At 41.5% G+C, this 23,510-nt stretch overlaps 1 protein-coding gene across 1 annotated transcript in view; it reads right to left on the reverse strand.

Annotated features, from left to right (window-relative positions):
* The window catches only part of LOC126145073 (dehydrogenase/reductase SDR family member 11-like), a 60,730-nt gene extending 49,358 nt beyond the window's left edge, over window positions 1–11,372 (reverse strand). The window contains exon 1 of the mRNA XM_049915530.1: window positions 11,241–11,372. Within this exon, the coding sequence (XP_049771487.1) occupies window positions 11,241–11,372 (132 nt within the window). The remainder of the gene's footprint in view (window positions 1–11,240) is intronic.
* Window positions 11,373–23,510: the final 12,138 nt, after the last annotated feature.

The following is a 23,510-nucleotide window of genomic DNA, read 5'->3' on the forward strand; positions in this document are numbered from 1 at the left end:
GTAAAAACAACAGTAGTCCAAAAAAGTAAATTTTTCAGAAGAAGCAAAAAACTGTATACAGGCTAAATAATGGACAGTAGGATAAATCCATTAATTTTAATATTGACTGTGTATGTTAGGTATGCTTTAACAATAAAACAAAGTACTTTAACTGTAATAACTTTGCATGAACGTTTTTTTTAATTGTACGGACTTATGTTGTTATTGCAGGATGGTCATTTTGGACTGACACTTTAACACCAACATTTGTTTATGTTACCAAAAATTACTTTATTGTATAAATTTAATATACAATATTATTTGTACATTGTCTAATATTGTTTAACAGAGAAATTGAAAATATTGTTAATGTATGCACACACTATATGGAAAGACTAAATATATGACATTAGGAATTAAATTTCTTATTTCACGTCACAGGACAATGAAGGATTAACACTACACTATACAGGTTATTTTACACCAAAAATTTATTATGAATCATCTTCAGGAGTGTCCACAGAAGGCCACTCAGTCAATTCCAGATAAAAGGCTTTGTGCTCATCAGGAATATATTGCATTAATTGTCTCACATCTTTCAATTTTTTGACATTGATTGCAACTTTGTTATTATAAGCAATTTCTGCAGGCAACTTTGATTCTGTCTGTAATGAATGTCGCAATGAAAGGCGGTGTTTTACGAGCCTGTCAATATGATAGTAACAGTCAACTTTACCTGGAAACATTTCACTGTGATGGAAGCTCATAAATGAGGACACTGTGAATTTCACTTTACTGCTTTTGTCCACATTCGTCCCATAACTGTCGTCAGACAAACAGGATCGATTATAAAATTTGGGCTACCATTTTTTGTAACCCAAAATCTCTTCCACGGTAACAAGCTTTACATTAATATTTTGTTTTTTGGATGATGTTACCATACATTGAACGTACTCATACAAAGAATATATCCTGTCTTTTCTTCTTATCAACCACTTTATGGAAGCAAATGTACGATCACATGGTAAAAATGAATGGCCACGCACAGTAAAATGCTGGAATACATTTTTGAATCTGCCAGAACTTACAAGGCAGTTCATTACCCTAATCACTGTGTTGTTCTTAGTTTGCGCAGGGCACCCATCCGAGAACAGGTGTAATTCAGTAACACTATCAGGTATCTCCGTATTGATGTAATCAACCAAAAACGAGCATACTTTGTTAGGTCCTTTGTGGGCAGTACCTTCGTGGTACAGATATACCTTGGATTTGTTGCTCTTTAGGTCTGTAATACAGAATGCATTAACGTTAATTTGCCGTAAATAAAAAGCTTCCTGTACTGGGAGCTTAGGCAACTGCAGATTTTGCATATAATCGAAACACAATGCTACCACATGGTCATTTTCTGCACACTTCTCCTTAACAGCACCCATCTTTAAATAGAATTTTTTTCTTATTCTTTTACGTACCATGGGTTCCGCTACGGCCACACGCTTTGCAGTGTCGTTCAATGATGGACTCTTAGTCTTCACTGGAAGTGACTCACAACAGCAGCAAGTATCGATTTGCGGCCGCCCAAAGCGTAAGTTAAAACGCTCATTGAAAACCCTTAAATAAATTCCATATGACACTCTGGTATGAGGATATAACTTCAAGAACAGTTCTTACATACTTTTTACAGATAATTCAGGATTTAAGTAATACATTTCTTTGCTTGAATAATGAGAGATTTTAGTAGGGAATGTTTTAATATGATCCTCAATTATCGATAGGACTATATGTGGTGTTGCAATGGTTGAAGCAGTACATCCTCTACTGTCACGTGGGCGGACATTATTTTTCACACAGTTACAAATTCGTCGCACACGCTCATTTGTAATGCCAAAAAGGCTACAAAATGCCTTTTTGCACACTTCGACCTGCCCAGCATCTCCAGTTACCACGTGATATCGATAATTTAGTGCTCTTGGCTTAGGCTGGCCATCACTTTTCCGGGGTCTTCTGCGTACCACGTCTTCTTTTTTGATCAGCCCTGCAAGGTAACCATCTTGTGTCTTCTTACTCTCAAAATCGTGAAATTTAGTGGATACATCTATCTGTTCATGTTCAGAGATCCTCTTGAAACACAGTTTCTTACATCTGAAACACTATTAATACACGAATACCATTGTCAGAAAATGTAAAAGACTCGCAAAAAAGTTACTTACGTAAAATCAATTATTTTTTATTGATAGAGTAAATTATCCATATGATATTTACGTACCATAAAACTTAGAACAGATGGGAACCTCTAAGAAGTAAAAAATACACAGACAAGGGATTAATTCACATAGCCTTTGAACTTACCCACAGTCAGGTCCTATTTTTACAGCATTAATTTCTCTTCCACTGTGATTCACGTAACCAATTCCCTTCGTTCTGGTAGCTTTTATAACATTTCTTTTATATAGTTCCGGTGGCGCACCTCTCTTCTTCGACATTGTGCATAGATAATCCAAAGAAACGTGTTCTATAAACAAAACTAAACGACAACGTATACGCAGCTGCTACAACAATGCACACAGGTAACAAGATCACAGGCGTCAGATGTGCTGCCATCTGGCATGCATTCTATTCACTACATGAAACAAGATCCGAGTATGTTCGTTTGGTGCTGCCTTCTGCCATTTCTTGCAATAATAAGTCCTGGACTCATGTTGTTACTGCAAAGAACACGAAAAACTGTATGCCTGTAAAAGCACTAATATGTGTAAGACAAGTGTGATTTTTGCATAGATGCTGCACCTAAGTATCCTGAAGGCTTCTCTGCATACATCTAATTTTTGCCAAAAAGTGGACATGTTTGCGTGGTAGAGTAATTATTGAGTGCGATTACGTGGAGACAGAGTTTGTGCAGCCATCGACGACATAGTGTAACTGAGGCGGAATAAAGGGAACCGGCCTACATTCGCTGAGGCAGATGGAAAATCGCTTGAAAAACCATCCACAGTCTGGCCGGCACACCGGACCTCGACACTAATCAGCCGGGCGGATTCGTGCCGGGGACCGACACGCCTTTCCGCTCAGGAAACAGTGCGTTAGACCGCGCGGCTAGCCGGGCGGGCTCCCGTAATACATAGTTGAGTGAAACGAGTGCTACTTCAGATATATGTGCAGGAGAACGCCTGTAAAGTTTTAAAAGCAGAAGAGAGGTTGAACGAACGTGACTTTTCCCACTAATGCCGTAGTGTTTATTAACACTTCTTCTTAGTCACACAGATAGTTCCAGCCCACACAAAATTTCTGATATAGTTTATAAAGCATCACGAATAGCAGCGCACTGTGTGAGTTTAGTGACGTTTTCAGACCTGTGGCACCTTGCTTTGGGTAAACACTCGAAAACAGTTGTATAACTCATTGTAAGAAGAGGTTTCAACAAATGATACAGCCTCACTGGAAAAATGTCACCGTCATTCAACATATTTATGACTGTGATGCCCGTTGTGAAGAAGATGTAGGAGAGAGGTACTGGCAGAAATCAAACTATGGAGCGGGGTTGTCGGTCGTGCCTGGACACAGGTGATAAAAACATTGCTACGCAAGGCAGTGTTTCGGGTTTCATTCCCAGGTCCTAACAACAGCTTCAGTTTGCCAAGAAAGTCGCTTCATCATGTAGTCCAGTCAAAATGCATATATACCTTGCAAAAGGTGGGGTAGAAGATTTTATTTTTTTAACTCGTTCATATTATTGGAAAGGTTACAAAACCAAGTTTTGCCAACAAAATTTCTCTTGGTAAAACTTTCTGCAGTCAAAAAACTTCTAAAATTACGGACATTTTTCAGTTTTTTCAAAATATCTCAGTTTCATTTGCTCCTATCGCTTTAACGTCTATTTTCTTTTTCAAAGAGCACAAAATTCTCTACAAATTTGATTCTTACCATTTTTTTTCTACTCCCAGTATCTAAGGCGCTACAGCGCGTCAAAAAACACCAATTTTTCAAATTTTGAGCATAGTGGCAAGATACATTATTTTTGAACACTATTTTTTCAGTTTCTGTTTGTGTAGTATAAATACAACATGCATCATGCTATATGTTGGAATTTACCACCTCACTTTCAGGTATTCAATTTCTCTGTATGCAACATGAGGATTGCTGGGCACCCAACTACTGTGATTCTTACATCACTATCTGAAGTTCACTATGGGCCACCTCAGCCTTGGCATTTGTAAAACTATAAATATAAAAATACATCATTAAGATACATACACAGACACAAAATAAATTGTCTCACGAAACTGAACTATTATTAGTGCAATAGGCAACCTAGTTACGTAGGTAATTATTCTTGTGTATAAAGGCCACACAGTTGACATTAAAAATAAGTAGCTTTATTACAATTAAAATGCATTGTCAGTTACTAAAAAATGTTGACAGTTCTGGGTGTGTAATACTTGTAATATCGCACTTTAGCGCACTTGAGACAGGTATGAGCATCACTTCCAACGTTTTGATGGGCCAGGTTCCTCAGTGTCACCAGAAATACCTTGAGTTACGGATTCAGGATACATAGAGTTGATCCCAGATTGACCTTTTCTTTAAACAGCGAGTCAGCCTCAGCAAATTCGTTGATCTTGTCAGCGGTTCCTCAACATCCTCCATAACATCTTCTTCACTGTCTTCACATAAAAATTTTGGCACGTTTTGACAGTTGACCCTAATACATTTCTTGCAAATTGAAGAACATTTCAAACCCGCTTTTCTGCAGGAGCACACTCCGCCACAGTCCAGCTTACATGAGCGTGGAACAATGTGAAGAAGTGCTTCAGGTGCTGGATGTTGGCTCATTATAACGAATATTGGACCGTGGTCACTGTGATTTCAGCCCCATTTCTCAGGAGGTTCCCAGTTTCCCATCCAACTTTGGACTTGTTGGTAAGTCGGCAACGAATGATGTTGTGCAGCATCTTGTGTAGGTGGCAACCGTGCAAGATTCAGTTTGCTTTTTGTGGCAGACTTGGCGAATAGCTGGTACCGCAAATGGTCTAGTGTGTGGGAACTGCTGACACCTCCACTATACAATGCGATAGTAACCTGTTCTCCTGTTGTTATTATTTCTTCAGGCGTAGCATGTGGTTTATTGAACGTGCAAAGCGCTGAGGTTAGGTGTTCATTTTTCGCAACAATATTGCAGCACTTAATTTTTCCTTGACCAAAAAAAGCGGATGTTGCATCACATCCGCTAAAGACGTGAGTGAACGGAATATATTCACTGTCATACTTGTAAGATGCAGTGGAAAACCACTTGTCTTCTGCTTTTCCTCTTCCTGGCTTTAAGAAAAATAAGTTTTCAATGCCTTGCCCCAAACCGGTCACGAGCAAAAGCAGATCAACATCTTCTCCTACAATGACAACACTTCCAAAATCTTTGGTTCTTGAAATGGCAGATGTTACAATCATAACGTCAGCATCTTCTTGTGCCTGGCTTTGAAGCTGTTTCAGCTATCACCACATCGTCACCATATTTCTGGAAATGGCGAGCCTTGACAGTTCGAATATCAGGACGAGGTAATGTGGGTATTTGCTCTAACAGATCGTCCATAGAAAACTGACATTCTTCCGTATTGGTTTCCAGGTAGGCAAATATAGCCTCCATGCCTTCATCTACTTGTGTTGCAGGTCGGTAACCTCGATTCTGTCCAGTAGCTGAAACACGGTGAAAGAACTTTCTGTAGCAAAATCTGTGGTATCACCCATCTGCAGCAACCAAATCATTTACATTTTGAATCCGCTTTATCACTTGTTGACCAAATTCATCACCACGTCGTTTAGCCTGTTCTAATACTGTCGATTGCACTTCCAGTTTCATTACTTTGTAAACAAAATTTCGTTTGGCATATGGCAATCTTAACTGCTTGGTTAAAAAGTCATCAGAATTCCCTTTTGCAAATAAGAAGCATTTCTCTTTGAAATTGAACTGACCTTTTTCCTGCGACCGACGTAGCACGCCTGTTGGTTCCTGAGGCTGTCGAAGGGTAGCTGCTATCATTCTCTCATTAATGTACTTCTTGTAGCCTGCTTCATGCAACATCACTTCACTGAGCGTTTTCAAAAAACGGGTGTGGGCAGACTCCCTGCGTTTAGCACTACAATCGATAAGTGTGCTCTGAGGGGACTTAACATCTATGGTCATCAGCCCCCTAGAACTTAGAACTACTTAAACCTAACTAACCTAAGGACACCACACACCTCCATGCCCGAGGTAGGATTCGAACCTGCGACCGTAGCGGTCACGCGGTTCCAGACTGAAGTGCCTAGAACTGCACGGCCACACCAGCCGACTTCTTTTTCACATTGCGTCCCACTCACCACAGTTTTTTCGCAAATGAAACACAAATTCATGTCAGACATACTCATTTTCAGCACCACAACATATACTGAATGGAAGCCACTCCAAACTAAAGTCGAATATCATGTCGTTTTTGGAAACTCAGAATCTACTATGTAGGAATCAACATGGATTCCGGAAACAGCGATCGTGTGAGACCCAACTCGCTTTATTAGTTCATGAGACCCAGAAAATATTAGATACAGGCTCCCAGGTAGATGCTATTTTTCTTGACTTCCGGAAGGCGTTCGATACAGTTCCGCACTGTCGCCTGATAAACAAAGTAAGAGCCTACGGAATATCAGACCAGCTGTGTGGCTGGATTGAGGAGTTTTTAGCAAACAGAACGCAGCATGTTGTTATCAACGGAGAGACGTCTACAGACGTTAAAGTAACCTCTGGTGTGCCACAGGGGAGTGTTATGGGACCATTGCTTTTCACAATATATATAAATGACCTAGTAGATAGTGTCGGAAGTTCCATGCGGCTTTTCGCGGATGATGCTGTAGTATACAGAGAAGTTGCAGCATTAGAAAATTGTAGCGAAATGCAGGAAGATCTGCAGCGGATAGGCACTTGGTGCAGGGAGTGGCAACTGACCCTTAACATAGACAAATGTAATGTATTGCGAATACATAGAAAGAAGGATCCTTTATTGTATGATTATATGATAGCGGAACAAACACTGATAGCAGTTACTTCTGTAAAATATCTGGGAGTATGCGTGCGGAACGATTTGAAGTGGAATGATCATATAAAATTAATTGTTGGTAAGGCGGGTACCAGGTTGAGATTCATTGGGAGAGTCCTTAGAAAATGTAGTCCATCAACAAAGGAGGTGGCTTACAAAACACTCGTTCGACCTATACTTGAGTATTGCTCATCAGTGTGGGATCCGTACCAGATCGGGTTGACGGAGGAGATAGAGAAGATTCAAAGAAGAGCGGCGCGTTTCGTCACAGGGTTATTTGGTAACCGTGATAGCGTTACGGAGATGTTTAACAAACTCAAGTGGCGGACTCTGCAAGAGAGGCGCTCTGCTTCGCGGTGTAGCTTGCTCGCCAGGTTTCGAGAGGGTGCGTTTCTGGATGAGGTATCGAATATATTGCTTCCCCCTACTTATACCTCCCGAGGAGATCACGAATGTAAAATTAGAGAGATTAGAGCGCGCACAGAGGCTTTCAGACAGTCGTTCTTCCCGCGAACCATACGCGACTGGAACAGGAAAGGGAGGTAATGACAGTGGCACGTAAAGTGCCCTCCGCCACACACCGTTGGGTGGCTTGCGGAGTATAAATGTAGATGTAGATGAAACTGTAGGACCCTTATTGTTGTATGCTAATAGCTGTTAGCGCGCTGTGAACACTCACCAGAGATAATCGCCTTCCGCCCGCCAAAGAATAAATACGCTTTTGTCCGCTAAAGAACAATTCCTACATACTTTTTCTTATAAATGATCATTAACGTCAATCAACTGTAGAAAATGTACGGCACCAGCATGCAATCGTATTACTTATTGTAACATAAATAAACTTCACGCAATCCGACGTGAATGTGTTCGTAGTTACTGAATATGACGCTGTTTGTTCTGGCCCTGCAGCAGAGTGAGATGGTAAATGCCAATGAATAACATGATGAGTAATATGTTTATACTATACAAATAGAAACTGAAATAACAGTGTTCAAAAATTAGGTAATTTGCCACTTTGCTCGAAATTTGAAAAATTGGTATTTTTTGACGCGCTGTAGTGCCTTAGATACTGGGAGTAGAAAAAAGGTAAGAATCAAATTTGTAGAGAATTTTGTGCTCTTTAAAAAAGAAAGCAGACGTTAAAGCGATAGGAGCAAATGAAACTGAGATATTTTGAAAAAACTGAAAAAAGTCCGAAATTTTCGAAGTTTTTTGACTGCAGAAAGTTTTCCCAAGAGAAATTTTGTTGGCAAAACTTGGTTTTGTAACCTTTCCAGCAATATGAACGAGTTAAAAAAATAAAATCTTCTACCCCACCTTTTGCAAGGTACAGGCTTTTTTTCTGACAGTTTCACTGGACTAATGAGTCATTCAACATTTTCGTATCTTGCTCTTCACGTTATGTTACGAATCGCATCTAAAAAGCGTCATTATTTATTTTACACAGTTTGCCCTTTCCTATACCTGGCAATGTTACTTCTCGAGTTGCAAGGAGGCAAGGGTTTACCGCCAGTATCAGAAAAACTTCTAGATGAAAATGGTGAAACCATCATTTGGGTTGTAGCTGCATTACTTTTTAAAGAAGAATGAACACTCTGAACGAGTCGACTGCACTTAGGCCAGGGGCGGGCAGGAATCCTGCACGTGTGCGGTGCACTTGCACCCGTGCAGTTAACAGTCGTTCTGCGTGCACACAGGGGCAAGCTGGCCACCCGCTTACCTCCCCTCCCCTCCATACCTTCTGTCCGCTCATTCCCCTGCAATGCGTTTTGTTTCCTAGCTTGCTTTATTGAATGAAGGAATAAGATTAGTAGGAGTGCTTGAAAGATATCGTGGTTTGAAAGAGTACCTATTACCTACGATACGTTTTATTTAATTATCACAGTTGGAGTGGAACAAAATAAGGTTAGTAGGAGTGCTTGAAAGATGTGTTTTGAAAGAGTACCTATTACCTACGATACGTTTTATTTAATTATCACAGGTGGAGTGGAACAAAATTTCTACATACAGACAAACGCAAACAGTTACTTAAATTTTCATCACTGATGTTTCCTCTTAACCGACACTTACTAATTCAGCAAATGGTTTTCCGGCTCTCGCTATATTAAGTGTAATGTTATAACTTGCACCTACCGCTGGGCTATTATTGTTGTCGTCCTGAAAAATTGAAAACAGTGCTCCATAAAATGTTAAATCAGTTAGATGAGAGACATGACGAAAGGATGTCGCAGATCCCTCGTGACCACAGCAAGTACGACAGATTCATCTAGTATCGTCAGATCGCTCTTCTTAAGCTCAGTCAATTTCCCCATCCGCTCAGAATCCGACAATAAATTGTACTCGTCCTTGTGAAATTTGTTGTAATGGCCTTCAATACTAAACTTCCGCTGACCAGCGAGAATACTGCCACATATTAAACATTTAGAATTTTCACGTTTTTGCACAAAGAAAAAAATCATTCTCCCATTACTTTTTAAAAGATAGCAAATCTCCGTTTCCTTGTTTCACTCTGCATTTTCCGGTTCTTGAAATACAACGTTCACTACGTGGTGGTCGCTACGCATCGACGTCCGCGGCTTAGCCTGGTACTACACTGCCGCAACCTGCCGGCTGTCGCCACTGCCCCATTCGACGATTGCACGCGAGCAGCACACGTGCAGCGCTGTGCGCTCATGAGCCACGTGCAGCGCTGTGCGCTCATGAGCCGCGTGCAACGTTTGCCCGCCCCTGACTTAGGCCCTACAAGTTAGAGTCAAAATAGTGGCGCAAAGTTGGGATCTTTCACTCAACTCTCTCGTGCATTTACATAAAGATACTACACTTTTTCACGTAAAACTACAGTGCATTTCTTATTTCTTGAAGTTGAGTAGATGTGAGTTCTATTTAAATATGTACATTTAAGCTCTGAAAGGGGTACACCCAAGTCTCCCAAAAACAGAGAATGAAAATGTCAACCAAAAAAGACTGCCCATATATCACTGCCCACGCACCAGATATTTTCGTAAACCTAGTGTAGTTTTACTGCCGTTGCCTTGTAAGTAGTGCTCTATTATGACATTGCGTTCCAGCAATTTTTATTTAGAGTACATGCCGGCACGGTAACTCTGCGTGTTCGGTCAGAGGGTTAACTGCCCTCTGTAATAAAAAAAAAAAAAACTGAGTTAATGGATCAACGACGGCCGGTCGTGTGTGGCCGAGCGGTTCTAGGCGCTTCAGTCCGGAACCGCGCGCCTGCTACGGTCGCAGGTTCGAATCCTGCCTCGGGCATGGATGTGTGTGATGCCCTTAGGTTAGTTAGGTTTAAGTAGTTCTAAGTTCTAGGGGACTGATGACCTCAGACGTTAAGACCCATAGTGCTCAGAGCCATTTGAAACCTTTGATCAACGACGAACTGAACGGGTGTCTTGCGACGTCCGCCCCGAACGAAAACGAACAAAATGAGATTAAAAAAAAAAAAAAAAAGATAGCTGAATGGTCTGCTTGAGGATTGCCGTCCTACGGGCCCGGATTCGATTTCCGGCTGGGTCGGGGATTTTCTCCGCTCAGGGACTGGGTGTTGTGCTGTCTTCATCATCATTTCATCCACATCCGGCGCGCAGGTTGCCCAATGTGGCGTCGACTGTAACAAGACCTGCACCCTGGCGGCCGGACCTACCCCGCAAGGGGCCTCCCGGCCAATGACGCCAAACGCTCTTTTCCATTTTCCACACCATTACAACGTTCCTTTTCACAGATCGCGGCTTCCCGCTTATGCAACCGAAGAGATAACAAAAAGCAACAGACAGCACAGACAGAAATGTCGTAGATTGTTAAAAAAATTGGGAAAAAAATCGAAGCGAGGGTAAACCACAAGTATCTGAAAGTAAAACCGAAAATTTTTTCGTGGTATAAAATGCAAATGCCCACAGAATAGTGAAAAATAGAAACAGAACAATCGCGGATGACGATTCTTTTAAATTTCTGTAAAATAAGAAACTAGCGTTGCCGGAGTATCTGGATAGTCTGTTATAAAGATTTACTTCATCACATACTATTGCTTTCGGCACCTCACGCACTAGGCAAGACCGCAACATGAGACGTTGATGAGGTTGATGTGCTGTGAGAGTTTGCATGTACAAATGCTGGACGAAAAGCTCACAAATACGACCCATAACTAAGGAGGCACGCTTTTGCTTGTTTCGGATAGCATAAACAATGGCCTACCTTTATCCTGTCGACTCTTCTTGCGAGGCCTACCACAGTGACGCCATGCCGGAGCAGAGCTTGCGTTATGGCAGCGCCTATGCCCGCGCTGGCGCCTGTAACCAGTGCAACGCGACCTGTGTACCTCTCCATAGCGCTATCGCGGCTCATCTGGTACGACTCTGCAAAACACACCCGACTTGTCGCTCTCCGTATTCCGAAACAGCTGACCTTGCATGCACACTGGCAACTTTCTGGTTCGTCGCTGCTTATGCAGCGTGAAATCCTAATAGAATTATGTAGCACACTTCCCTCACTTGTTCGGTATATGGGATCCTGTTAGCTCACCATATACTAGTAGTCTTGGTATCACGGGGACTTTCTACGTTATTTCATGCCGTCCTATATTTGACTCTGCTACTTAGAAAAAATTGCTACCGAAGCTGGGTCATCCCTTTCCTCTATCGGAACATGACTTGATTTTATTGCATCTCATGATGCAGTTAAAATGCTGCGAAACTAGTCGTGCCTATAAATAAAAAATGGAAATGAGCGTTTGGCGTCATTGACCGGGAGGCCCCTTACGGGGCAGGTCCGGCCGCCTTGGTGCGGGTCTTATTACATTCGACGCCACATTTTTCTTATCTCATTTTGTTCTATCTTGTTCGTTGAATTTGTTCGTGGCGGACGTCCGATGTCACTCGTTCAGGTTGTTCGTTGATTCGTTCACTCAGGATTTTCTTTTTTTTTAATTGCATAGGGTAGCTAAACCCTCTGACCGAACACGCTGAGCTACCGTGGCGGCTATATTGGGTGACTTTCGCGCCGGATGGGGATGAAATGATGATGAAGACAACACAACACCCAGCCCCTGAACGGAGAAAATCCCCGACACAGCCGGGAATCGAACCCGGGCCCCGACGGCAGTCCGTCACGCTGACCATTTTTTTTTAAATCCCATTTTGTTCTATATTGTTGGTTGAATTTGTTCGTGGCGGACGTCCGATGAACCCGTTCAGGTTTTTCGTTGATCTGTTCACTCAGTTTTTTAATCACAGAGCGTAGCTAAACCCTCTGACCGAACACGCTGAGCTACCGTGCCGGCGACCATTCAGCTATCGGGACGGACGTGCCTATAAATAGAGGACTTACAACTGAAATGGTCTTGTCTTCAAAGAGATAGAACTATGGCGCAATAGCATTCGAGATTTAGAGCTTTCTCTGATAGAACCGAGTCTTAGTAATATAAAATAAAGGATAAATTTTAACAAAACAGTCGCCGCATTCTGTGACGACTCTTTCTTCAATACAACATGTGTTAGTAGCACAGTGATGAGCGTCACAACACTTGAACTGCTCTGCGGAAATACTACATTCTGCTTGAATACAATAGTGAAGTTCAAGGGCATGTAGTATGCAGTAATTATACACAGATGAAGAAGTTTACACAGGAGAAACTAGCGTGAGAGCTGTATCAAACTAAATTTCGTCCTGGAGACCACAAACAACAATATAATATAGCAATGCAATTATACACGGAAGTGTCAGATAAACTGGTATAGGCATGGGTATTCAAATACAGAGATTTGTAAACAGGCAGAATACGGCGATGCGGTCGGCAACACATATATAAGGAAATGGTTCAAATGGCTCTGAGCACTATGGGACTTAACATCTATGGTCATCAGTCCCCTAGAACTTAGAACTACTTAAACCTAACTAACCTAAGGACAGCACACAACACCCAGCCATCACGAGGCAGAGAAAATCCCTGACCCCGCCGGGAATCGAACCCTGGAACCCGGGCGTGGGAAGCGAGAACGCTACCGCACGACCACGAGATGCGGGCATATATAAGACAACAAGTGTCTGTCTTCAACGTGACAGAAGTGCAACCCTTCCACAGATTGCTGCAGATTTCAATGCTTGGCCATTAACAAGTGTCAGCGTGCGAAACATTCAACAAAAGATCATTGATATGGGCTTTCACAGCCGAAGGCCCACTCGTGTACACTTGATGACTGCACGACACAAAGCTTTACGCCTCGCCTGGGCCCGTCAACACCGACGATGGACTGTTTATAATTGGAAACATGTTGTCTGGTCGGACGGGCCTCGTTTCAAATTGTATCGAGCGGGTGGACGTGTACGGGTACTCAAGCAACTTCATGAATCAATGGACCTGCATGTCAGCAGGGGACTGTTCAAGTTGGTGGAGGCTCTGTAATGGTGTGAGGCGTGTGCAGTTGGGGTGATATGGGACTCCTGATACGTCTAGATACGACTCTGACAGGTAACGAGTAAGTAAGCATCCTGTCTGATCACCTGCATCCATTCATGTCCATTGTGCATTCCGACAGACTTGGGCAACTCCAGCAGGACAATGCGACACACCACACGTCCAGAATTGTTACAGAGTGGCTCCAGAAATAATCTTCGTGTTTGAAACACTTCCGCTGGCCACCAGACTCCCCCCGACTTGAACATTATTGCAACGTGCTTTTCAGAAGAGATCTCCACCGTCTCGTACTCTTCCGGATTTACGGACAGCCCTGCACGATTCAAGGTGTCAGTTCCTTCCAACACTACTTCAGACATTAGTCGAGTGCATGCCACGTCCTGTTGCGGCACTTCTGCGTGCTCACGGAGGCCCTACACGATATTAGGCAGGTGTATCAGTTTCTTTGGCTCTTCAGTGTATTAGAGATTGAGAGGTCGGTATTCGGCATTTATGGTCAATACACGCTAGAAAGCTAGACAGTAAGCTATTTATTGTGTTCCTCGAAGAAGAATTGTTTCTTGAAAATACTGTGGAAAACTATTTCTGGTTATTCACAGTTATGTGCTAGAATGGTGGAAGTAGGGGATCGCACTACCTGGCCTTAGCTCAGGACCTTTAGGTGTATGTAGTTTGTCCCTGATCAGTTGGGCAACGCAGGTAGTAAGATGGGGTACTAAAGATAGTGAATGCGTAGTTCATGCGCAACATAACAGTGAGGCAACAGCAAAGTGGAAGAACGAAGGAATAAAAAATACTGAAAAAAAAACGAAAGGTCAAATGTTTTGTAGAATGAGTCGTCTAAAAGTAAGAAATGAAGCAGAGTAGAGGAACATTTGGCACTCATTGGAGTGATGCTCGAAATCAAGTACAGCAATAGGATAATTGTTACTCTATCCTACAGTGAACTTTAATTTCTGTCACCGCCTCATTTACTGTATGATTTAGAACGTCATTCAAAGCCACATAAATGTTTCTCTCGTCTGCTTTATTTCTAACGTTTAGGTAAATCATTTCACAACACATTTGACAGGTATTTTTTTCAGTTTTTTTTTTTAATTTTCACGTTTCGTTCAGAAAGCATGAAGTACATAATATTTTATTTCATTTTTAAAAATTTAGCATCTGATTCAAAGGCACCCAATTCAAAAATCAAATAACACACCAAAGCAACCTTTTGCAGGCAAAATAACTAGCCTTGGACATGTGAACGCGTGACACCATTTGGTTTCCTAGCATCTTCTGTTCTAGAAATATCCTGAATGTAGTACGAACTTGCTTCGCAGAAAGCCGTTTGGATAGTTAAATACCACACTAATGTAACTTCTTATGCGAAAAATAACTGGGCCTTGAGGAGAAAAACTTGTTGACACATCGTCACACTAACAGCACCCGTTCGTGAAATATTTTTCCCTCTAATCACTAATTAAATCTTTCTTAATTACTCTGAATACTTTCAACCAACTTTTTTTGTTTAAAACCAGACTTCACGATAGCCTAGTCTGATACCCCAAGTGTCCACTCCCCACTCTTAGCTTGGATACGAAAATTCGGACAATAATCTACAGGGCAATTTCTTGGGAGTCTTGATCCGCTGCGTTCAAACATTTGACAAAAAATAATAGTTCATCTTCCAAGTAGCACACAACAACCACTGCTTGGCAGAACAAGATAAGGTTGCAGTGTATATATACACAGACGGGAACGTTGTGTAACGTGGACTCAAACGAACTCTCTCTCTCTCTCTAGCCAAGGCCGTTATGCATCCAATTGCTGTGGCGCACGCTCCAGAATCTGCACATACATCTAACACCGCAAGGCACCTTACAGTGTACCAGTTTCACGATCCCTTGATGCCTCAGAGTGTGTCCTTTCAACCGATCTCTTCTTTAGTCAAGTTCTGGCAAAAATTTCTTTTTTCTTCCAAAATCGATTCAGTAGCTCCTCAGTAATTGCTCAGTCTGTCCACCTAGTCTTCACCAGTCTTCTATAGCACCAGATATCAGAAGCTCCTATTCTCTTCTTGTATGAACTACTTATCGTTCAGGTTTCACTTCCAAACAAGGCTACACTCCAGCAAATACCTGCACAAAAGAATTCCTGATATTTAACTTAATATTAGTCGTTAACAGACTCCTCTTTCTCAAAAAAGCTTTTCGTGATATAGCCATTTTGCGTTTCATGTCCTTCTTCTACCATGCTCACTTATTCTCCAGTCTAAATAGCGAAACTGATTTACTACTTTTGGTGTTTAGTTACCTAATTGATATCCTTCACCTTCGTCTGATTTATTTCGCCTACATTCCGTTACCCTTGTTTCCATTTTGTTTATTTTCATTTTATAATACCTTTTCAGGCACTTTCCATTCCGTACTGCTGCTCATCAAAGTCCTTTGCCGCCGTTGACAGAATTACAATGTTATCGGCTAACTAAAAAATGTTTATTTCCGTTCGCTGAACTATTATTCCCTCTCCAAATTCCTTGTCGGTTTCCTTTACTCTCTATAACCTACAATTTCTTCAGTTTTTTTCCCATTGTGATCTTTTCACTAGATACACGAGGGACGTTCATTAAGTAAAGCTACACTTTTTTTTCTGAGAGCAGGTTGGTTTTATTCACCATTCCAGTACATCATATTATTACATCTCTTTAGGCTACAAAACCTTATTTTTCAACATAATCTCCGTTCAATGCGACGACTTTACCCCACTTTACTGGTAGGGGCCGTACTGGTGGACGTCAGAACCAACGTCTTGCTACATTAGTAACCTCCCCATCATCCACATAAAGCTTCCTGCAGAGTGCATCCTTCATTGGGCCGAAAAGATGGAAATCGAAAGGTGCGAGGACATCAAACAGAATAACCGCTTCAGAGTCCCAGAAGACGGTCACTATGACTTTACAAGCTGAAGGTGCGGCTTTCAACTTTTTCTTTGACTGGAAAGTTGCACAGGTCACACCAATATTCGAGAAAGGTAGTAGGAATAATCCACTAAATTACAGGCCCATAACGTTAACGTCGATATGCAGCAGGATTTTGGAACATATATCGTGTTCGAACATTATGAATTACCTCGAAGAAAACGGTCTATTGGTACACAGTCAACATGGGTTTAGAAAACATCGTTCCTGTGAAACACAACTAACTCTTTATTCACGTGAAGTGTTGAGTGCTATTGACACGTGATTTCAGATCGATTCCGTATTTCTGGATTTCCGGAAGGCTTTCGACACTGTTCCACACAAGCGGCTCGTAGTGAAATTGCGTGGTTATGGAATATCGTCTCAGTTATGTGAATGGATTTGTGATTTCCTGTCAGAGAGGTCACAGTTCGTAGTAGCTGACGGAAGTCATAGAGTACAACAGAAGTGATTTCTAGCGTTCCCCAAGGTAGTGTTATAGACCCTTTGCTGTTCCTTATCTACATAAACGATTTGGGAGACAATCTGAGCAGCCGTCTTCGGTTGTTTGCAGATGACGCTGTCGTTTATCGACTAATAAAGTCATCAGAAGATCGAAAAAAATTGCAAAACGATTTAGTAAAGATATCTGAATGGTGCTAAAAGTGGCAGTTTACACTAAATAACGAAAAGTGTGAGGTCATCCACATGAGTGCTAAAAGGAACTCGTTAAACTTAGGTTACACAATAAATCAGTCTAATCTAAAAGCCGTAAATTCAACTAAATACCTAGGTATTACAATTACGAACAACTTAAATTGGAAGGAACACATAGAAAATGTTGTGCGGAAGGCTAACCAAAGAATGCGTTTTATTGGCAGGACACTTAGAAAATGTAACAGACCTACTAAAGGAGACTGCCTACACTACGCTTGTCCGTCCTCTTTTAGAATACTGCTGCGCGGTGTGGGATCCTTACCAGATAGGACTGACGGAGGACATCGAAAAAGTTCCAAGAAAGGCAGCACGTTTTATATTATTGCGAAACATGGGAGAGAACGTCACAGAAATGATACAGGATTTGGGCTGGACGTCATTAAAAGAAAAGCGGTTTTCGTTGCAACGGAATCTTCTCACGAAATTCCAATCACCAGCTTTCTCCTTCGAATGAGAAAATATTTTGTTGACGCCGACTTACATAGGGAGGAACGATCACCATGATAAAATAAGGGAAATCAGAGCTCGTACGGAAAGATATACGCGCGCTATACGAGATTCGAATAATAGAGAATTGTGAACGTGGTTCGATGAACCCTCTGCCAGGCACTTAAATGTGATTTCCAGAGTATCGATGTAGATGTAGATGTAGATGTAGATGTAGAGAGTGGGTGTGGCGCCACTCCATGGACTGCCGTTTTTGTCCAGTTCGAAGTGATGAACCCATATTTCATAGCCTGTACGACATTCGACAAAAAAAATTGCCACGATCAGACTCGTAATGCGCAAGCAGTTCCACACAGATGTTCCTTCTTTGCTCTTTATGGTCTTCTGATGCGCAGCGAGGATCCCAGCCGGCACACATCTTTGAATATCCGCTCTGGTGGGCGAATGTGTCACCTCTTCGAACAGAGGCGCCCAGTTGAGCAGCGAGGTGTTTGAGTCTGATCCGTTGTTCACCTCGAATGAGAGGGTCCGCAAATTGCAACACTGCAGGAGTCACAACTGAAGGGCTTATTTCAATAGTGGTAAAAGTACATTTTTGTTCATATTGAGATACAGAGTCCTAAATGACCGCTGAAAAATCTCCAGTTGAGATAGCCTACCATAAATATTCAAGCATATGGTTTCTAGCTAGAGATGAACCTTTCTCTCTGTTTGTTTGGCTCATTAATTTCAGAAGCATTATAGACAGAAAAGTGGAGGTAATGGACTTGTACCACTATTGAAATAAGCCCTTCAACTGTTACGACCGGCTGGCACGTCAGAGATCGGTTATGTTTACGCGGCGGCTTTGTGGCAATGATGAAAGATGCCTCGCCCAACGACTCACCGTGATTTTGTTCAATAACCGGTCTCCAAAGAAATTCTGCAAGAGCCTATGAATATCTGTGGTGCTCTGGTTTTCCGGCAGAAGAAACTCAATCGTAACTTTCTGCTTGGAACGCACCGCCGTTACAGACGTCATTTTGAAAGCTACGTGTAGCGCCAGCAGCTATCGGAACTTCGTGAAACTGTAGGGGCTGAAGCGGAAATATTCCACGATGTGTTGCTTTACATATTGAACGCCCCTCGTATGTGGGATAGATGTTGCCTGGCTCTTCTTAAGCGTCAGCTCTTGTAATTTTTTTGAGATACATCAGTCTGACGTACAATACGTAACTGGTAAGATTCCCACACTGACTAACAAACTAATTCCACCTGGTACAGTTGCCACAGTGATAAACAATACCCAACAATTGGTCAAACGAGGGTTTTGTCGTGGGTCATTAAAATTTTCTTAGGATTCTTCCAATGAATCTCGGTCTGGAATATGATTTTCCTGTAATTATTTTTATGCGGTCATTCGGCTTTAGGTCCCTCTGTATGGCTAGTGCCAGATATTTTACAGTTGTTAGCTACTACAAACAGCATAGTGAACGCATTATTGTGGGCAAGATAGACACGAAGCCCACGGCTACTACAGTAGTACAAGTTACATGCCAACTAGCTCTGCAGATGACGAAGAAATTGAAGAAATGTATGACGAAATAAAAGAAATTATTCAGATAGTGAAATAAAAGAAATTATTCAGATAGTGAAGGGAGACAAAAATTTAATACTCATGGGTGACTGGAATTCAAGCATAGGAAAAGGGAGGGAAGGAAACGTAGTAGGTGAATATAGATTGGGGCTAAGAAATGAAAAAGGAAGCCGCCTGGTAGAATTTTGCACAGAGCACAGCTTAATCATAGCTAACACTTGGCTCAACAATCATAAAAGAAGGTTGTATACATGGAAGAAGCCTGGAGATACTGACAGATTTCAGATAGATTATATAATGGTAAGACAGAGATTTAGGAACCAGGTTTTAAATTGTAAGACATTTCCAGGGGCAGATGTGGACTCTGACCACAATCTATTGGTTATTAACTGTAGATTAAAAATGAAGAAACTGCAAAAAGGTGGGAATTTAAGGAGATGGGACCTGGATAAACTGACTAAACCAGAGGTTGTACAGAGTTTCAGGGAGAGTGTAAGTGAACAAATGGCAGGAATTGGGGAAAGAAATACAGTAGAAGAAAAATGGGTAGCTTTGAGGGATGAAGTAGTGAAGGCAGCAGAGGATCAAGTAGGTAAAAAGACGAGGGCTAGTATAAATCCTTGGGTAACAGAAGAAATATTGAATTTAATTGATGAAAGGAGAAAATATAAAAATGCAGTAAATGAAGCAGGAAAAAAGAAATCAAACGTCTCAAAAATGAGATCGACAGGAAATGCAAATTGGCTAAGCAGAGATGGTTAGAGGATAAATGTAAGGATGTAAAGGCTTATCTCACTAGTGGTAAGATACTGCCTGCAGGAAAATTAAAGAGACCTTTGGAGAAAAGAGCACCACTTGTATGAATATTAAGAGCTCAGATGGAAACCCAGTTCTAAGCAAAGAAGTGAAAGCAGAAAGGTGGAAGGAGTATGTAGAGGGTCTACACAAGGGCGATGTACTTGAGGACAATATTATGGAAATGGAAGAGGATGTAGATGAAGATGAAATGGGAGATATGATACTGCCTGAGGAGTTTGACAGAGCACTGATAGACCTGATTCGAAACAAGGCCCCGGGAGTAGACAACATTCCATTAGAACTACTGACGGCCTTGGGAGAGCCAGTCCTGACAAAACTCTACCATCTGGTGAGCAAGATGTATGAGACAGGTGAAATACCCTCAGACTTCAAGAAGAATATAATAATTCCAATCCCAAAGAAAGTAGGTGTTGACAGATGTGAAAATTACCGAACAATCAATTTAATAAGTCACGGCTGCAAAATAATAACACGAATTCTTTACATACGAATGGAAAAACTGATAGAAGCCGACCTCGGGGAAGATCAGTTTGGATTCCGTAGAAATGTTGGAACACGTGAGGTAATACTGACCCTACGACTTATCTTAGAAGAAAGATTAAGGAAAGGCAACCCGACGTTTCTAGCATTTGTAGACTTAAAGAAAGCTTTTGACAATGTTGATTGGAATACTCTCTTTCAAATTCTGAAGGTGGCAGAAGTAAAATACAGGTAGCGAAAGGCTATTTACAATTTGTACAGAAACCAAATGGCAGTTATAAGAGTTGAGGGACATGAAAGGGAAGCAGTGGTTGGGAAGGGAGTGAGACAGGGTTGTAGCCTCTCCCCGATGTTATTCAATCTGTATATTGAGCAAGCAATAAAGGAAACAAAAGAAAAGTTCGGAGTAGGAATTAAAATCCATGGAGAAGAAATAAAAACTTTGAGGTTCGCCGATGACATTGTAATTCTGTCAGAGACAGCAAAGGACTTGGAAGAGCAGTTGAACGGAATGGACTGCGTCTTGAAAGGAGGGTATAAGATGAACATCAACAAAACCAAAACTAGGATAATGGAATGTAGTCTAAGTAGGGTGATGCTGAGGGAATTAGGTTAGGAAATAAGACACTTAAAGTAGTAAAGGAGTTTTCCTATTTGGGGAGCAAAATAACTGATGATGGTCGAAGTAGAGCGGATATAAAATGTAGACTGCCAATGGCAAGGAAAGTGTTTCTGAAGAAGAGAAATTTGTTAACATCGAGTATAGATTTAAGTGTCAGGAAGTCGTTTCTGAAAGTATTTGTATGGAGTGTAGCCATGTGTTGTTGTTGTTGTGGTCTTCAGTCCTGAGACTGGTTTGATGCAGCTCTCCATGCTACTCTATCCTGGTCAAGCTTCTTCATCTCCCAGTACCTACTGCAACCTACATCCTTCTGAATCTGCTTAGTGTATTCATCTCTTTGTCTCCCTCTACGATTTTTACCCTCAACGCTGCCCTCCAGTGCTAAATTTGTGATCCCTTGATGCCTCAAAACATGTCCTACCAACCGATCCCTTCTTCTAGTCAAGTTGTGCCACAAACTTCTCTTCTCCCCAATCCTATTCAATACCTCCTCATTAGTTACGTGATCTACCCACCTTATCTTCAGCATTCTTCTGTAGCACCACATTTCGAAAGCTTCTATTCTCTTCTTGTCCATACTAGTTATCGTCCATGTTTCACTTCCATACATGGCTACACTCCATACAAATACTTTCAGAAACGACTTCCTGACACTTAAATCTATACTCGATGTTAACAAATTTCCCTTCTTCAGAAACGATTTCCTTGCCATTGGCAGTCTACATTTTATATCCTCTCTACTTCGACCATCATCAGTTATTTTACTCCCTAAATAGCAAAACTCCTTTACTACTTTACGTGTCTCATTTCCTAATCTAATTCCCTCAGCATCACCCGACTTAATTCGACTACATTCCATTATCCTTGTTTTACTTTTGTTGATGTTCATCTTATATCCTCCTTTCAAGACACTGTCCATTCCAATCAACTGTTCTTCCAAGTCCTTTGCTGTCTCTGACAGAATTACAATGTCATCGGCGAACCTCAAAGTTTTTACTTCTTCTCCATGAATTTTAATACGTACTCCGAATTTTTCTTTTGTTTCCTTTACTGCTTGCTCAATATACAGATTGAATAACATCGGGGATAGGCTACAACCCTGTCTCACTCCTTTCCCAACCACTGCTTCCCTTTCATGCCCCTCGACTCTTATAACTGCCATCTGGTTTCTGTACAAATTGTAAATAGCCTTTCGCTCCCTGTATTTTACCCTTGCCACCTTTAGAATGTGGAAGAGAGTATTCCAGTCAACATTGTCAAAAGCTTTCTCTAAGTCTACAAATGCTAGAAACGTAGGTTTGCCTTTTCTTGATCTTTCTTCTAAGATAAGTCGTAAGGTTAGTATTGCCTCACGTGTTCCAACATTTCTACGGAATCCAAACTGATCTTCCCCGAGGTCCGCTTCTACCAGTTTTTCCACTCGTCTGTAAAGAATTCGCGTTAGTATTTTGCAGCTGTGACTTATTAAACTGATAGTTCGGTAATTTTCACATCTGTCAACACCTGCTTTCTTTGGGATTGGAATTATTATATTCTTCTTGAAGTCTGAGGGTATTTCACCTGTCTCATACATCTTGCTCACCAGATGGTAGAGTTTTGTCAGGACTGGCTCTCCCAATGCCGTCAGTAGTTCTAATGGAATGTTCTCTACTCCCGGCGCCTTTTTTCGACTCAGGTCTTTCAGTGCTCTGTCAAACTCTTCACGCAGTATCGTATCTCCCATTTCATCTTCATCTACATCCTCTTCCATTTCCATAATATTGTCCTCAAGTACATCGCCCTTGTATAAACCCTCTATATACTCCTTCCACCTTTCTGCCTTCCCTTCTTTGCTTAGAACTGGGTTGCCATCTGAGCTCTTGATATTCATACAAGTGGTTCTCTTCTCTCCAAAGGTCTCTTTAATTTTCCTGTAGGCAGTATCTATCTTACCCCTTGTGAGACAAGTCTCTACATCCTTACATTTATCCTCTAGCCATCCCTGCTTAGCCATTTTGCACTTCCTGTCGATCTCATTTTTGAGACGTTTGTATTCCTTTTTGCCTGCTTCATTTACTGCATTTTTGTATTTTCTCCTTTCATCAATTAAATTCAATATTTCTTCTGTTACCCAAGGATTTCTATTAGCCCTCGTCTTTTTACCTACTTGATCGTCTGCTGCTTTCACTACTTCATCCCTCAGAGCTACCCATTCTTCTTCTACTGTATTTCTTTCCCCCATTCCTGTCAATTGTTCCCTTATGCTCTCCCTGAAACTCTCTACAACCTCTCGTTCTTTCAGTTTATCCAGGTCCCATCTCCTTAAATTCCCACCTTTTTGCAGTTTCTTCAATTTCAATCTGCAGTTCATAACCATGAGATTGTGGTCAGAGTCCATATCTGCCCCTGGAAATGTCTTACAATTTAAAACCTGGTTCCTAAATCTCTGTCTTACCATTATATAATCTATC

This window comes from Schistocerca cancellata, chromosome 2 (assembly GCF_023864275.1).
Source record: "Schistocerca cancellata isolate TAMUIC-IGC-003103 chromosome 2, iqSchCanc2.1, whole genome shotgun sequence".
Lineage (NCBI taxonomy): Eukaryota > Metazoa > Arthropoda > Insecta > Orthoptera > Acrididae > Schistocerca > Schistocerca cancellata.